Source organism: Balaenoptera physalus, assembly GCF_965194825.1.
Source record: "Balaenoptera physalus genome assembly, chromosome: 8".
NCBI classification, from domain to species: Eukaryota; Metazoa; Chordata; class Mammalia; order Artiodactyla; family Balaenopteridae; genus Balaenoptera; species Balaenoptera physalus.
Window position 1 is genome coordinate 2,069,240 of NC_138887.1, and position 16,977 is coordinate 2,086,216.

At 46.1% G+C, this 16,977-nt stretch overlaps 1 protein-coding gene across 5 annotated transcripts in view; it reads left to right on the top strand.

Moving 5' to 3' along the window:
- IKZF1 (IKAROS family zinc finger 1) overlaps nucleotides 1-16,977 on the top strand; it is a 91,615-nt gene that overhangs the window by 1,356 nt on the left and 73,282 nt on the right. For all 5 annotated transcript variants that reach the window (XM_082473262.1, XM_082473264.1, XM_082473265.1 and 2 more), the window contains one exon: nucleotides 12,417-12,470. In XM_082473262.1, coding sequence (XP_082329388.1) covers nucleotides 12,431-12,470 — 40 coding nt within the window. In that variant the 5' untranslated portion in view covers nucleotides 12,417-12,430. The remainder of the gene's footprint in view (nucleotides 1-12,416; nucleotides 12,471-16,977) is intronic.

Below are 16,977 nucleotides of genomic sequence, written 5' to 3' on the forward strand. Positions count from 1 at the left end.
GAGGTTATTTGGATTCATCTTTTATGTGGGATTTTTAAAGTAATAATTCAAGTATTATGTATATTATATGTGTTGCAATTGTTTCAGTGACAAATTAGATTATTTGATATGTGGCTTAAAATTTAAGCAGTCACAGATATCTCTAACCGGAAGATTACTTGCTTACATTCCAGATTATACAGAACGTGTTAAAAAATAATTTGTGTGCACAGATATAAATAATGATGTTGCATTTAAAAATCCTATACAACTTGGGTTTGATATAGTGTATCCGATTTCAAAACTTCCCATGGTCATACATGTTTATACCTTTTTTACATGGGGAAAAAAATGTGTTTCCTGGCCTCAAAGTCCACCAGAGCTGAAGACCAAAACATGTCACTGAGTTAAATGGTCAGGTTTTCTTCCCGTCCTGTTTCTTGGTGATAGTTGAAAGCAGGAGTTTCAGAAACTCCTTCGTGCTTCTTTAATTCATCAATATTTTAATCAAAGTGCTACATCTTGGGAAACTACATATCCTCGGAAATTCAGTACCATCGTAACAATAAAAGCCCATCATCACGGCCTCATGGGATGAGCCCACAGGTCCGTGAATCAAAGTATGTTGCATTTGGGTCTTTTGAGAAGTGTGTCTGAAGTCTCCTGAGAGAAGGTAACCAGTGGTTTCCTTGCAGCCATTTCCCTTGTTGAAAATTAAGATCACAGCCAATTTCCTGGCCAGGAGGCTGCAGCCAGTAGTGCTGGAATGGACCACTGTGTCTTCCTCACTGGAGGCCTAGAGTCTGAGGATCGTGGTTCTTTGGTTTGGGGATCTTTTCCCCTTGGCTTGGATTTGTGTGTCTCACGTTGGGTCATGTGTAGGAGCATATCGTCAATATAAACGTCAAACTCTTGAAGTTTGAGAGGACCCGGAGTATATATACAGTCTACTACGTGCCATGCTGTGAAACACCTCCACCCCACCTGTCCACGTGTCGTGTGTATCCTTCATGGTTACATGTGTATTAATAAATACAGGAAATAAAGACATTATGTGACCATAGGCACACAGACACACACAGGGAGTACACACAGCGTGGGGAGAGACGCAGGGGGCAGAGTGGGAGAGGGTTATAACATCAAACACACCTGACCTGAGTACTAAAGCACCTCCTTTTTGGGTTTGTTGGTTGGTTTGTTTGATTTTTACCTTTTACTAAAACAAGACAGATTTTCCTGCTTGGAACGGTGAATTTAAGCATAAGTGACGTTAGTACTCTGGGTGTCTGCCTCACGTATTTGCAGTTAACCCAGAATTCATCAAGGGTAGCAGCGTTCAGAGACATTTTTGTTTCTTTTTCCCTCCTCTAATATTTGTCATTATGAAATAATTTCACTATGAAATAACTCTTGGTTTTGTTGCCTTATTTGAATGGAGATTTATATCAGTGGATCCAGCTCACAGAGAGCAACCCTTTAGGGTTGACTGGCAGCCCTTGCTATTTCTCTTTTTTTTAATTATTATTTTTAAAAATTCATTGAAGCATAGTGGTTTTACAGTGTTGTGTTAATTTCTGCTATTTCTACACACATTTTTGGGTGCTGTGACTCCCACTTGTGGCCATAAGACGCTGCCCCTCCTGCCCTGATGGTTACCGTTAGTCCCTGTCTGGTGTCAGTCCGTTTACCTGCAGAGCCCTCAGGCGTGCGTGTGGCATCATTCCATGTCACTGGACAAAACACAAGATGTAAAAGCGACAGGTGACCCATCCTTTGAGGCTGACAAGGGGAGAAACGTTGATCCAGTTGACACCTTGAGACGGATCATTCTGGTTTTGCTCAGAACAGGCACATGTACATGTGTGATCCAGACCTTGGGCAGGTTGCGTTTCAGAGCGTAGGCATTACACACACACACACACACACATTTAAAATCCAGATGAGGAGGGAGACAGGAATAGGGTTCATCAGGGACGTGGGCCTCCCAAAGCAGACTTGAGCCACACCAACAAAACTGGTGTTATGGGGTCGACCAGATGCCCACCGTGGTTTCTCCACGGAGACCTGGCATGTTGTTGTTCTTTGCAGTGTAATAAATGACTCTGCACTGCAGGTTATCTTTCTGCATCTCCTGTTATATATGTTCACGTCCTTCCATTTTCAGTGTCGTTGCTTTAATAGCTTGTGTTTGACATCACTTTGAAACGTTTGATGATATTCTAACAAATATTTGTAAGATGTTATGAAACATTAAAAGTGAAATGCTGCATTATTACAAGTGAAACAGAGCAAACCAAAGAAGCTTTGCAGAGAGCCGCAGGGTGGAGAGGTGGGCAGGGCCCACCCTGCTTTGGCGTGTGTCTGGTTAGAGGCCGGGAGCCACTCCTGAGAAGGGCCTGGTGGGGAGGAAGCCCAGGCCTCCTCTGCAGGAAATGGCCTCATCCCTTGAGTCCGTCTTTTTTGCCTTCTCCTGTTTTGCTGCAATGAACAGGTGGGTGGATGCCTTGGGTGCCTCCCATGATCCACCTGGGGATGAACTGTGAAAAATGGTGAAAACCCCGAGTTCCAGGCCTGGGGGCCACCTGCCTTCCCCGCCACAGGCCTGGCTCTGTCTCCCTTCTCCCAGGGCCGTTTGTTTCTGCCTTTGGGGCGCTCAGAATGCCTGTTGACTAAAAGAGATCCCTCTCCCACCCACCGCAAGCCCGCCAAGTCAGACGTCCTAATCTGTGAACCCGTTTTGGTCAGGACAGGAAGCACGGGCTCCCTTCCTGCCCGTGTTTTCCTGAGAGAAAACTACCTTCCCTCCTTTTTTGCATATTTGGCAAATGGGCCCACCTTCCTCTCCGCCCCAGTGGAAGGCGAGAAGGGCAGTGACGAGGCGAAGGAGACAGCAGGGTCCCTTCCAGGTGGCTGAGTCCAGGGGCTTCTGCGCAGCTCAGGGTCCGAAGGCCCCAGGCCTCCAAGGTAGGACTGGGGTGCAGCCCCCCTGGGTCTCCAGGGGCCACAGGCTCCTGGGTGAGATCGCCCATTTCTTTGCTGCTTTTCCACAGATGGGATGTTCCCAGCGTGCACTCTCCTCCTTCCCAGGGCAGCCTACGACCCAGCCGCTGCCCGGCACCCCTCCCGTTGTCTGTCCTGGGTGATGGAGAGCCTCATTACCTTCCATGTGCTCTTTCGGGGGTCCCCGCTCCACCTCCTGATGGCTTACGGCGCAGGGCCACGGCTTAACGAATTGCTGAAGATGGGCCCTAATGAGTGGGAAAGCTCCTCCTTCATCTTTTCTCATTCAAGTGTGCAATGATTCGTTTTTCTTCAGCAGTCAGCTCACTGCTAAAAGAAATCTGACTCTCTTCCTGCCATGTTCGCGCCAAAAGTGAGCTCTCACGGACGTTCAGTTGGTGCAGGGCTTCTGGGGTGTGTTGAGGGCAGGTGCAGTGGGCGAGGGTCCCAGCTTTGTTATTTAATCCCTTCCCTCCCTCCTTCCTCTCTGTCTCTGCCTCTGTCTCTCCATCTTCCTTCTGTCTCTCATGTGTGGGGTTTTTGCAGAGACAACTAAGAACTACACAAAGAATTTGTAAATGACCTTACGCATACTGAAATAGACTTCTGGGCTCCATTGTTGAGTTCACATGCTAAAATTGACACTCTAAAGCTTTTCGGGCAGTTTGAAACTGTCTAAAATTGAACAAGATGGTTTGGATTAGAGTCCTTTTCTAAAGCTAGGGGTTCCACGGTGAATATTGATTCATCGGTTTTTGGTAAATTTTTGTTGTTACATCAGAGTTTCACTGGCACACTTTGAGCAAATGAAATAGCACATAAGACACCTCCTTAGACCAAATGGGAAAAATGTTTAATTTAGAATCTTTAGGAGAAATGAAAATGAGGGATTGATCTCTTATAAGCTGACTTTGGAGGCACTCTGAAATGAACTCCAGTGCTTTTAATGGAAACTAGAAAGAGCCGGCGACCCCCTGGTGTGAGCCCCACTTTGAGCCTGAAAAAGTGACCTTTTCTTCCTCCTTTGTGCTGGGTTTTGTGTAGGGCAGTGATATTCAAAGAGATCCACAGTGAAAACATATTGATAAATTGTGTATCCTACTTCATTAAATTAAAAATCATACTGCTAATTATCTCAGGTTGTTAGAGATAAGGCAATTAATTACCATTTAAAAATGGTTTAGAAATTTCTAGTGCATTTCTACCTGCGTTTTCTTGCTTCTGTCTGGAGTTGTGTTTGTTTAACCTGAATTTCAAGAATTTTCAGTTTAATTTAGAGCAGATAGCCTTTTGTAAAAGAAATGTAATTTGCTGGAAAAAAAAATAGTAAAACATTGAAAATAAATAATGTAAACTTATTTAAGGGCTGCAGAAAAATCTGACTGTAGTTTTTAAAATGAGTTTTCCTATATTTTGCTCCCTGATGGATGTGAGCATTTTCTGCCTGATTATACATAAAGATGTGCTGATTTTGTAGGCCTGAAAACGAGGAAGTTGTAAGCCTCTGTGAGGTTCTACTGACGACACCCTCCCCCCCCGGGTTTGCATGAGGACATTGTGGGCTAAAGGTTGTGGATGACAGGATGACAGACCGGGCTCCAAGCAGTCCTCGTTGGGCCTGATACCCACTGGGAGAGCATATCCATATGGACCCTGTTATGTGTTCTATTATGTTGGGCATTTTGTCCTCGGGATCCTACAAGGTTCGGGTTACAGGATAGCTCAGCTCTCTGTCCGTCACCGAATACAATGGAAATCTAGAACTTTTCTTGCTAATTTGGTCCAACTAAAGAACCCGTTCAGAATATCAAGTGGTATTCTTCTCTGTGATTATTTTAGTTACTGTCAGTAGCAATCACTGTTACCAAATCATTGATACATTTGTACTTCCTTTACCCTTCTCAGACACAACTGAACTTGACTTCAGCTGACCCATTTGAAGCTGGGGTGACCAAAGTAGATTCCCAAAGTACTGAAGCTGCTAAGAGATTAAGCTAGGATTTAAGGAGCCTGATTTTTGAATTTACATTCTGTGTACTATGAACTTGGTTTTGAAAAGTGAATAGAGATGATTTTTTAAGAATTTTTATAAGAAGTTACTTCATTTTAATTCATCACAGCTGATAATTTAATTCATTACAGCTGATAATTTTGGGGTGTTGTAAACAGAACTGATCTCAGAATGTAAGTCCTTTAGGGAGAATTTCCCATTAACCTGGAAACCACATGGCCTTAACATGGGGAGTCAGCTGTCAGGATGTCGGCACCCATTTCTCTCTGGAGCCAGCATCCTATGATGCTCTGAAACACGTTTTCTCTCTCTGTTTGCATCTAGATTTGTAGCTCTTGTTTTCCCACCAGCTAGGCAGGAGAGACTTTTCTAAATTAAAAAAAAAAAAAAAAAAAAGGTTGTATGGTAAACTGGATGGTGTCCTCAGTGGGAAAATCAACAACAGCTTTTCAGTTGTTGTTGATAAATAGATATGTATGGATTGCAAACACTGGGTGTTCCTGTGGGGATTCGCATAATTTTACTCCCTTGGGTCTAAATAACATAAATATAGCTTTAAAAAGAAGTCCAATGGCCTTTGTAGAAACCTCAGTATGACAGGTATGTTTTTCGGAGTGTTATGGGTATACACGTGGATTTTCCTACCATATACAGTTTTAATTTTGAATTTTTCATGTCCACATAAAACTTCACTGCTAAGAAGGCAAGAGGAGATACTGTATTCTTCGTGACAGCATCTTGCCTTGCTGAGTAAAAAGCTGAGTTCATATTGTAACTTTGTATTTATCTATTTTATAAAAAATGAAAAAAAATCTTTGAAAAATAATAGGAACACAAAAACTATTCCTGGGTTCCTCTGTCTCTTCACTTTATAATGACAAGAGATCAACACTTATGAGAATATCCGTGTAAATCATTATTTTGGTCCAGTTCCTACGTTTTTCTTTAAAGATGGAGATGTCACTTTTGTTGCACAGTTGCTGGGCAAGCATGAAGTCTTCTAAAATTGGGAAGAAGGTAGAAGAAAATGATCTAAACTTAGACTTTTTACTTAAGTGATGAAGTGTAAAAGGCCATTTATATTTGAGGAAGCGACTTAGGAAATGGCCTCTGATGACGGCCAGAATCAGGAAAAGTCCTCTGAAAGAGTATGTAAATTCTGAGTGTGTCTGCCTCTCCCAGGGTTGCTGAATAAACAGCAGTTACTGTTAGTAGTTTGAGAGCCAGTGTACAGGGGTGCACACATAAGCGGGTCCAGACACACAATAGTTGTGCAGTGCTGGACCTTCCTGGGGCACTTGAAACCCAGCTCTGGACCTGTTTTGAAAGCACAAACTCTCTCCAGCTCCATTTTCTGTATTATTTTCTTTTTATTTATTTATTTATTTATTTATTTATTTATTTATTTTTGGCTGTGTTGGGTCTTCGTTTCTGTGCGAGGGCTTTCTCCAGCCGCGGCGAGCGGGGGCCACTCCACATCGCGGTGCGCGGGCCTCCCACCGCCGCGGCCTCTCTTGTTGCGGAGCACAGGCTCCAGACGCGCAGGCCCAGCAGCTGTGGCTCACGGGCCCAGCCGCTCCGCGGCACGTGGGATCCTCCCAGACCAGGGCCCGAACCCGCGTCTCCCGCACCGGCAGGCAGACCCTCAACCACTGCGCCACCAGGGAAGCCCCTGTATTATTTTCTGATTTCTAATATTTCACATCTTTTTTCCTGCCTCACTTCGAGACAGGTAGCTCCATGATGGCTTTTACAAATAGTCTCATGGTCCTTTTCATTCTGTATTAAATCCCTCCTCACTAAGAATGTTTTCAGACAGCAGGGTTTTCAGCTGTTTTTTGAAGAGGCTTCCCAAGTTCCCCCTGACCCTTCCTCTTTTGCATATCAGTTCCTGCCCCTAGAAAAAAAATGTGAGGACAGAATTGCACATGGGAGCTAATTTGCCCTCAAAAAGCAGGTTCACAGCAGAACAAACCGCTGGAGGAAGAGTTCTCTGTAGCTCAGTTTAAAAAAAGGGTGTGTGTGTGTGTGTGTGTTTGTGTGTGTGTGTGTGAATGGCTCAGTTAAATATGGGGGAGGGGGGGTGTGAAAGCCAAATTGGATTCCCTGCCATCCTGTTTAAATCTTGTTTTTCATTGTTATTTGCACCAGCCCTAATCTCTGTGGAATAATCATGAAAATGTGTAGATTGGCAGCTAATTTTTGAAAAATGAAAAGACTCAGAAATGGAATAACTGGGCTCCGAAGTTGTTACGTTCACCCGACCTGTTTTGTCAAGTTGTTAGGAAAACCTCTATGGTCCCCAGAACCAGACACAAAGACCCTGCATATTGCCTTTGCTTTCTCTTGGAAAGTTTCCTTTTTTAAGATACAGTGTAATTCACAGTGATAGGGTAGATTTGCAAAAATAAAATCTACCAGTCTGAAGATCAAAAGACTTTCTCTCAGCAGGAATAATGGGTTTTATTAAAGAGCTCTGTGACCTAAAACATTTTAAATAGATGATAGGCTTGGCCCGTGTTCCCCCTTCAAAATAAGCGTCATTGAGATTATAAGGAAATAACCCCAAACGTAACTCTAGTGCAACCTCACTCATCAGGGAGGAAAATAACCAATAGCATCCATTTGACCAAATAACCAGAATTTAACTGTATTGTAGAAGTTTTGTGACGAAGTTTGCCTTAATTGCAGAGTGTTACAAAGAACATGCTTATTTTCTGTGAAGGTACAGGTAACACCCATTCCTTGTCCGTTTATACGCTTAAAATTTGGGACCGCTGCCCAAGTGGTCCTGGGTTCAGATCTCAGCTCTGTTGTCTGTTTAGATGTGTGGCCTTGGGCAGAATGCTTCTTTCTTAGCCTCGGTTTTCTCATCTACAAAATGGAAAGAATAATGTGGATTATGTATAATAATATGAATACAGGTTAATTGTAAGGGTTAAAGATGCACACTTAGCAAATGGGGATTGAATACTACATCTACCGTGGACACTCTGCCGGGCACTCAGATAAGACAGAGGACAAGGCGGGTGGTGTCCAGGCCTGTGGGGATTAGCAGCGAAATGCCAGGCGCATGGTAGTTGCTTCAAGAAAGCGAACTAACCCCAGTATCGTTTCCTTTCCCTCTTTTTCTGGCATATATAAGGCACTCAAGAAAGGCTATGAAATATTTCTGGGCAGAAACTCACCCATGTGGTTCATCACAGCACATTTGTTGTGCTGTGTACTTAATTATTTAATCGCCATTAATCAGAGTGGCTTGGAGAGTCATCAAATTGTGGTTCGTGACAAGCATCTGGCTTTTAATCTTGACTTCATTAATCCAGACTCACCTTTTTGGATTGTGGAAAAGCCCTGGCACCTCAGGGAAAGTGCTGTGAGGGGAGGCGGCTGAGGAGGGTCTGGGGACCCCCGCTCTCCCCGGCCCTTCCCACCTGAGTGGTCCTCTCAGGCTCCCGCCGAGCCGCTCTTCGAGCTGCTTGCTCTCCGGCGGGTAGAAATGGGGCCACTCGTCCCGGAGATGTGCCCGGGCTCCTCACTCGGAAGCCACGACTGCCCAGGGCTGTTGGATGCTCGTACCCGGGGAGGCATCCAGGTTCCAGCCCCCGTGGGTGTGGGAGGAGGAAAAGAAGGCAAGGTCAGGGAGGGGCTTCCAGAAGGTCTTGCTGTCCCCCTGGCCCGGCCACCGTGGAAGCAGGATGCTGTGGGCCTGCCTCCATCTTGTGCTGGGTCCTCAGGGTCCCCCTGTTCTCTAGGCTCCAGAGAGCCGGCGGGGAGGGAGAGACGGGCAAGTCCCGCGCAGCAGCAGGGGAATGACGGGCCTGACCGCAGGCTGTGCCTCCTGAAAGGACAGTCCCCGCTGGCTGTCCCTTATCGCTGCATCTGTTTCCCCGTGTGCGGGATTCAGGGCTGCTCACCCCCAAGAGACAATAAAAGCGTTCACGTCTGTAAGAGCTGCCCGGTGACGGTTATTTCCTGAGATTGCTGTGTTTTCTCCCATCAATATGTTGGCTCTGGCCTCGAATCATTGGGGCTCCCTGTGCAGAGCAGAATATGGCAATGTTCCCGTGAAATAAGTGTTCCCTCTGGCATCTCCCTTCACAGGCCTGCTGGTCTTGGTTTGGGTTTAGGTGAAGGTTTGTGAAAATAAGGTGTTAAGTCACTTTTGCGATAAACTCCTCTTCCTGACTGCAAGCTCTTTTGTACTGAGATCAGATCAAGCCTGAGTCCCATTTACCATTTGACACTGGGCACTGCTTCCACGAGTCTAAAAAGAAACACAGAGCCTGGGCCGTGCCTGTGTTCCCGGGGATGGGGTTATTTCACTGTCCCCTTCGAGACCCTTCCAGGCTGCCCCTTGGCAGCTTCTTGGTCTTGGAGGGGGTGGCGTTTCCTCTCCCGCAGACAGTTTTCCATTGTTGGATTATTCCTTGGTCTTTGCCTAAAAGCAAAGTCACTTTTACAAAAAACTCACTCCTTTTTAGTCCCAAGAGATGCAAATTTCGACTTTGGGGAAGTTTGAGGGAGCTTGTCAAGCTACCCACCGAACCACCGTGTGATGTCAGACAAGACAGGTCGCAGAATCACAGGGCCGGTGTGGGCTGTGCCCTAATTCTTACGAATCTCAAAACGATGGTGCCAACAAAACAGTCGTCCAATCAAGGGGTGCGGCCCGTAAGCACAGCCCGAGGACTGCAGTGGCTGCAGGCCCACACATAGTGGGTCCGTGTAGGGTTGGTAGAGAGTGCGTTTGAAAGTCTAAGCGAGACTGAGGACCTAACAGTTCCACATGGGGGTTGCAGACATTCAGTGAAAATGGAAACCGGCCTGTGACAGGGATCCTGCATCCCCTGATCGCTGGGGTCGGCTCCCTAACACCTCCAATGTCCAGAGCACCAGTGGACACTGAGGCGGGGCTGGATCCAGGAAGGTGCCCTCGCCCTGCCCCCTCGGAACACGCAGGCGCACGTGCCCGCCCAGCAGAGCCACGCCTGGGCCTTAGCCATGGGCCCAGAGCATCCTTTTGCTGCTTTGTGACATGTTCTCACGTCTCCCCACCTGAAGAGACCGATGAACAAAGGGGAGCTGGGAGTGGGTAGATTTTGCCCTGACAGTGAACCCAGAGGGTCCGTAGGGTCCGGTGGGCTGAAAGTCACCTTCTCCGGCAGGGCTGGGGTGGGCGGCCATCAGCTGGGCCTTACGAAACATTTTCTCTTTTTACTCGGCAATTACTTGAATATACAGTAGGGTATTGAGGAAATCAGTCCCTGCCACTGAGCAGTGCATAGTCATTAAAACAAGAATGTCGATGCATATGTGTCAATTAAAAAGATACGTGTAGCATTAAATGAAAAAATGTTTTACAACAGTTTATTTGGAATATGTTTAGTGTCCTGTTCTTCTAAAAAGTTCTGTGTACACACACACACACACACACATACACACACAGAAAAAATGTAGTCGTCCTAAGTAGTGGAAATTATGGGCATTTACTTGCCTCTGTTTTAAAACAGTTGTAAAATATGTATCACTCGCATAGCAGAAAAAAAGTTCAAAGTCAACAAAATAAAAATTGGGAGTTAGAGTATCATTTGTTGCTACAAGATTTGAGTTCTATCTACTATACGTCGCCCTGTCAATACGGGGACACTTTAGAACTGGTTTGTGATATTTCACTGTAAAATACTATACTTGTCTTCAGAAAGCTGAATCTTGTATTAATGCCGCACAGTAAACACAAAGGTTTTTCTCATTTGAGTCTGTCTTGTTTCTTTAGAATTGTTTCAACACGTTGCAGAAGAATCATAGGTTTTTTACCTTTTTTACTGTTAAAAAGATGTGAGACTTTGGACACATTGCTTTTTGGTGACCCTGGACAGGTTTTGTGTTTGCTTCTGGGGCTAGTTTGTCTGGCTTTGCTTTTGGTGGACCCTCAGTCTTGGGGCTGAAACACAAGTGGGCCATGGGGCCTTTTTCCCTTCTGGGGTCACGGGCTGTACCCGTAAGGCCCACACTTGCCTTGGAAATTCGAGTCACAGCTCAGACTAGTGCAGTGGCTTTCAGGAATAGAGGCAAACCCTTCCCCATCCAGAACGAGTGCTGGTCATCCGTGCCCTCTTCGTGACTGGTACCGCCAGGACTGAAACTGAAAATCTGTATTGCGAATGCACCATGACGGCTGTTACACACACACACACACACACACACACACACACACACACACACACAGCCTCTGTCTGCTCAGACCTGTAGCCTCCCCTGAGAGGGTCAGGCCCCCTGAACCTTCCATCGCTGTGCAGGCATCTGCTGAGAACAAGCCTGAAGGCGCAGACACACGCATCTGAACGGGAGAGACAGAGGTGGTCCCCCAGAAAGAAGTGACCTGATTTCGAGTCAAAACAGGCTCCCTTGGCTGGTTGGAGAAGGCGCTCTTCTGAAGGTTGTCCAGCAAAGCATAAACAAGCAGACTATGCGGAGGTCATCTGCTGCTGGGCCCCAGCCTTCCCATCCACGGAGCCTCCAGATGTCACCTACCAGGGGTACCTGAGACCTGTGAGGTGCAGGCCAGGACCCTGAGTGCAGAACGCAGCCCCCCCTCCCTCCTGCTCGGCTGATGTGGCCTCTCCCCCGTGTCTGTGGTGGCCACGAGCAGAATGGTCCCCATTGCCACCCAAGGGCAGCTCCTCCAGGCTCGCTTTCTCTCTTTCCACCCGCCCGAGGAGCCAGCCACGTGTCAGCAGAACAGGAAGGTCTGGGCGCTCTCCGGGCCTGGTTTGGCAGCCGTCGTGGGCTTTCCTTCTCCCCGCGTCAGAGCCTGGCAGTCTCAGGCAGGGGCCCTGAAAGAGCAGGGGACAAAGCCAGCGGCGCGAGGCCCATCTGCCAGGCTGGAGGTGTATTTATTATTGATGGACGGAGCACGGCGGCTGCTCAGATATGCAGCCCTGCCTGGGTAAATGAGACATTCTTCAGCAAATTGCTTCGTTTTTTGATTGCTGATTGTACGCGTGTCACCAAGCTGACTCAAGGTTCATCGATGCATGCTCAGTAAATTAGAAAGAACATAACTATGGATCAGCCAAGAGAATGAATTCTGTGCCTACAATGACCCAGGGCCATTTAATTTTCTGCTTAATTTTGTTGCAGTCAGTTTGCATTTTGGGTTATTATGCAGTAGGAAATTAACAATAAATAACAAATTTGGTCCTCCTGTCCTTGTAATGATATTTTTATAAATCTTTGTAATGCTGTTTTTAAAAGGATCAAGGTCTGTGCCAGTCTGATACTCCAGCGAGTGTGTGAGGAGGAAAACGCATTATTCTTGGTAGATAGCCTCGTTGTTAAAGAGCTCAGCCCTTATCTCTCTTTCTCTCTCTCGTATCTTAGGAGTAATTTGCTTTCAACTAAAATCCCTTCCTCTCTTTCTCAGATAACCCGAGGACCATGGATGCTGATGAGGGTCAAGACATGTCCCAAGTTTCAGGTGAGAGCTGGTGAGATGCCCATATGGGGAGTACAGGAAGACCGCTCCAGTGGGCACCCAAAGCCAAGGTGCTTGCTGGGGGGCGGGGGAGGGAGAGGGCTGTTCTGCCAGAGGAAAGGCCAAGATGGAATTGGTATCCATGTTTCACCTCAGCTCTTAGAGATTATCCCAGTGTGGCAACCTAGACAGAAAAATCTCCATCCCAGATAAAACTGGTTTTCCTGTTACATCTGCGAGCAACTTGGAAAGGATTCAATCTATGTTGATACTCTTGGGGAGGAAAAAGGACAGATGATCTGCCCTAGAGTCCAAACACAGGCCAATGAACGTGCTTGAAAGAGAGAGAGAAAGATGGAAGGAGGAGGGGGAAGGGAGACAAGGAGAAAGTAGATTGGAAAACAGAGTTTGGGGCACAATTCAGGATATTTGCTAAACGTGGCAACAACATTGCCCCAGTCACCATAGGTTTATTTCAAGCCCTATTGGACATAGCTCCTCCCATCCCGGGAGACCCAGGGCCTGGGGCAGGCCTGGGAGATGAGGCCCAAGGTTGGATCACGCTGTCCTGCTGGGTGATGCCCGTGCGGTGGACCCCCAGCCGGTCTAGCCAAGCCTGCCCAGCTCCGTATTCATGGGCCCAGTAAGCCCACTGTCTGGCTAGCCCTGAACCTGGATGTGTCAGCAGCAGTCGGGTTTTCAGTATTTTATATTCTCCAGTCTCAGGCCCATGGTCAATCCCAGGTAAGCCTCTCTGCTAGAATGGCCCATGTGGTCCTCTGGGCATGGCCAACCTGCCCCCACTGGTTTCCAAGTTGTGACTGAATTCTGCGTCTGGGCCTCGGTCCGTCCTGGTGATGGAGATCAGGGCTGGCTGCCACTCTGCCTGCCCGCTGCTCCCGGGAGATGGGCAGGAGGGGAGACTCAAGTTCCCTCAACCTGGAGACGGCCTGCTGCAGCCAACGGTCCCCCCTGCTCTGTCCCTGCCACTCCTGTCATTTAGAAAGTCTGGATTGAACTCTCCAGGCTGTGAAGTACCAGCAGACGCCTGGCTTTTCAGCTGTGGCGTGTAGGCAGTTGATGGACAGTTGGTGAACGTGAACACTGGTCAACACGTTTGGCCTTATCTGTAGAAACGAAAGTTGTGTTGGAGGAATCAGCCCAGGAGACTTGCTCGCACACAGGTACGGGGCGTTTCTGCCGATGCTTGCTGCAGCATTGGTGCTGACAGTGGAAAACTTTGGTCCCTCCATGCCCTTGTCCGTTCAGCTCTGAACAGTGAGGGCCATCTGAACACAGTCATGTGGAAAGACATCCAAGATGCATGTGAAGGTGCGAAAAGCGTGTTTCAGGATGATATGCAGAGTATGATCCCATCCTTTGAAATGAAAACATATCACACACACACATACACACACACACACACTTTCCACATGCCTGTATATACGTTTAGGAAAATTCTGGAGTGATACTTATTAAACGTGCACTTCCTCTTGGAAGACTGAGGATGGAAGGAAGGAATGGGTTAGAGCAGAAGGGGATGGAGACTTTGGTTTTTCATCTTCTGCCTTTCAGCATTATTTGGATTTATTTCCCTTAAACACATACTTTGTTTCTTAAATGTAAGTAGAACAGCAACAACAATAAAACTATTTAAAAAAACAACAATTTTTGCTCTTTGGAGCCTCTCCTTCGGCTTGGCCGGGATCTGATAGCTGCTGGTAGATGCAGTCTGAGCTGAAGGAGAGGTGAGTCCCATTCCCTGGAATTGCAGACCATGGCTAGAGGTGATGAGAGGGTCAGAAACACGGGATGTTCAACATCCCAAAGGTGCAAAGAGACCTCTTCGTGGTTTCTGATCCTCTGTGTTCCCTTGTCACCTTCTTCTTGCGGGGCTTCCAGATTGGCATCTTACATGATGCATTGAGGAGGAGACCCCTTGGATCCATGCAGACTCTGCTGTCCCAAAGGCAAAGCCGAAAGCCCGAGCCTGGGCTGGCATCTCTAGAAAGTTTTGTAGGAGAATGGCCAGTCAATATTCTGATCCCCTCGATTGGTAACAAACATAACAAAACCCTCATTTTCTTCTCCTATTTTTCTTGCCCTTAACATCATGCTAAACACTCAATTTGTTTGGAAGTGGCTAAAGAGAAGGTTGGCAGGGGGTGGAGTCAAGAATGAAGTTGGCCTGAAAAAGCCAACTCTTCTCTGGTTTAAAAAAGATTCAAGATTTGGTCTGAAATTTAGTTTTGTATACTCCTAGCAAAGGAAATGCTACTTCTAGCACTTTACACAAATAGTCCTTTGGATTGTGTTAAGCTTGGAGCATTCTAAACAGAGATTAGAGCATTTAAAGAGTTGTGCCCTTTTTTAAAATTTATTTATTTCATTTATTCGGTTTTTTTTTTGGCTGCGTTGGGTCTTCATTGCTGCACACGGGCTTTCTCTAGTTGCGGCGAACGGGGGCTACTCTTCATTGTGGTGCGTGGGCTTCTCATTGCAGTGGCTTCTCTTGTTGTGGTGGCTTCTCTTGTTGCGGAGCACGGGCTCTAGAGCACAGGCTCAGTAGTTGTGGCGCACGGGCTTAGTTGCTCTGCGGCATGTGGGGTCTTCCCGGACCAGGACTCGAACCCGTGTCCCCTGCGTTGGCAGGCGGATTCTTAAGCACTGCGCCACCAGGGAAGCCCAAATTGTGCCATTTTTACTAAAGATTTGAAGCATACTTTCTCTACTTGTTGCTGCTTCTCCAATACAATCCTTATAATGATCACTTTTCCTTTTTGATTTCTAAAATGGAGGAAGGTGGCAGTTAGTTGTAGAATAAGGATGTACATTTAGCCAAACAGAAGTTGAATTCTTGATTTATATGAGGAATATGTTCTGAATCATCCCCTTTTCCCACAAAATTATTCCTTGTTATATGCTGCTCCCAAAAAAGAAAAACTGATTTTTTTCTAAGTTGAACCCTATGAAATTGCCACTATCATAGGTAAAAAAAGTTCCCACATCAGCAATTTCATAGGAGTCCACCTAATCTATATGCACTGCTCCCTTGAAAAATAGAGAAGTACTTAATACCCAACTTTTTTTTCAAACTACCTGTTTCTTTCTTCCCTGGGATTTATCCTAAACGTGGACTAAGCCCTGGTTTACAGGGTCTTGCATATAGTAGACACTCAATAAATATTTACCCACTTGCATCCGCCAGAGTCGGGAAATGCTGTTGAATAGGCTTGAAGGAGAGTGTGTCTAAAGCAAAGCCATCCTTTCCTTTAGGGCACATCTCCTTCATTCTTTGGGTAAGTTTTCTATTCCTTTCTCTGTCTCTTTTTTCTTTGGCACACTTTCCAAATTATTGGTTATGCATGTGGTTTATGGTTTGCTTTGGGTTCTGAGGGAAGAGGCAGCCTGTGGGAGGACGGGAATTGTGAGGCCTGTATCAGCACCTCATCTGTACCTCCAGCTCTGAGACCTGACACTGTTCTCCATGCCTCCTGGACCACTGTGTGTCCTCTGCAAAATGGGGGACTGGAGCCAGTTGAGCTTAGAGGATGCTCAGGTTCCCGGGGCCCTATGGGATGTTTTCTTAGTGGTTGTTTGTAATGTTCGTTGGAACAAGGAAACAAGAACTGTGCTCTGTAGACATCCATCGCCTGCCTGGGGAATGAGGCTCATCTATGTTGAAGTGTCAGTGCAAATGTTAATCAGAGTAAATCACATTGATTGAGTGCTTGAGATTTACCAAACACCGCCCTCAGCATTTTTCTCCTTTCAACTTTACAAGACCCCCGTGAAGAAGATACAGGGACCATCTTCAATTCACAGGGAGCTGAGACTCACAGTTTCAATAACCGATCAGAAGTCCTACGGGAGCCAGACGTGGCGCTGAATAGGAGCTTCCCCACTATTCTGTAGAGTCTATTTTCTGAGTTTTTATTTACCCCCAGGAATTATGTTCTCCTGGGTAATTGTGCATAGTAAAAACTCATCCACTAGGGAGAAAGGGAATCACAGAACTTTGTTGGGTGAATTATAATCTACTTGAGGAATATTTGCTTGCTGTTGATAAGCTAATTATACAATTTTCTCATCTAATTTGCCCAAAATGCTTCTCATAGGTAAAGCTTTATTTGAAACATGGGTAACTTACATAGAAATTGTTAAGAAGTTTCTTTCATTTTTCTAAATAAGTAAAATGACCTCTCACCTCCTAAATTCTTCCATTTCAATACTTGATTTCTCACTGTCTACAGTTGTGTGTGTCTGTGTGACATTGTACATGCACTTAGGGGACATATGGGCACTTGGTGCTGTGCATACCTCTTTCTATAGGATGTTACATTTACAAAATAATACCATAAGCTTATTTAGCATATTAGCATCCATACACTTTATTATTTTATCCTCACAACAACCTTGTGAGCTAAGCCCAAATCATGTTTTTTAGCCTCATTTTACTCTTGAGGAAAGAGTCTTAAAGAGGTGACTTATTATGGAATCTGTCTTATAA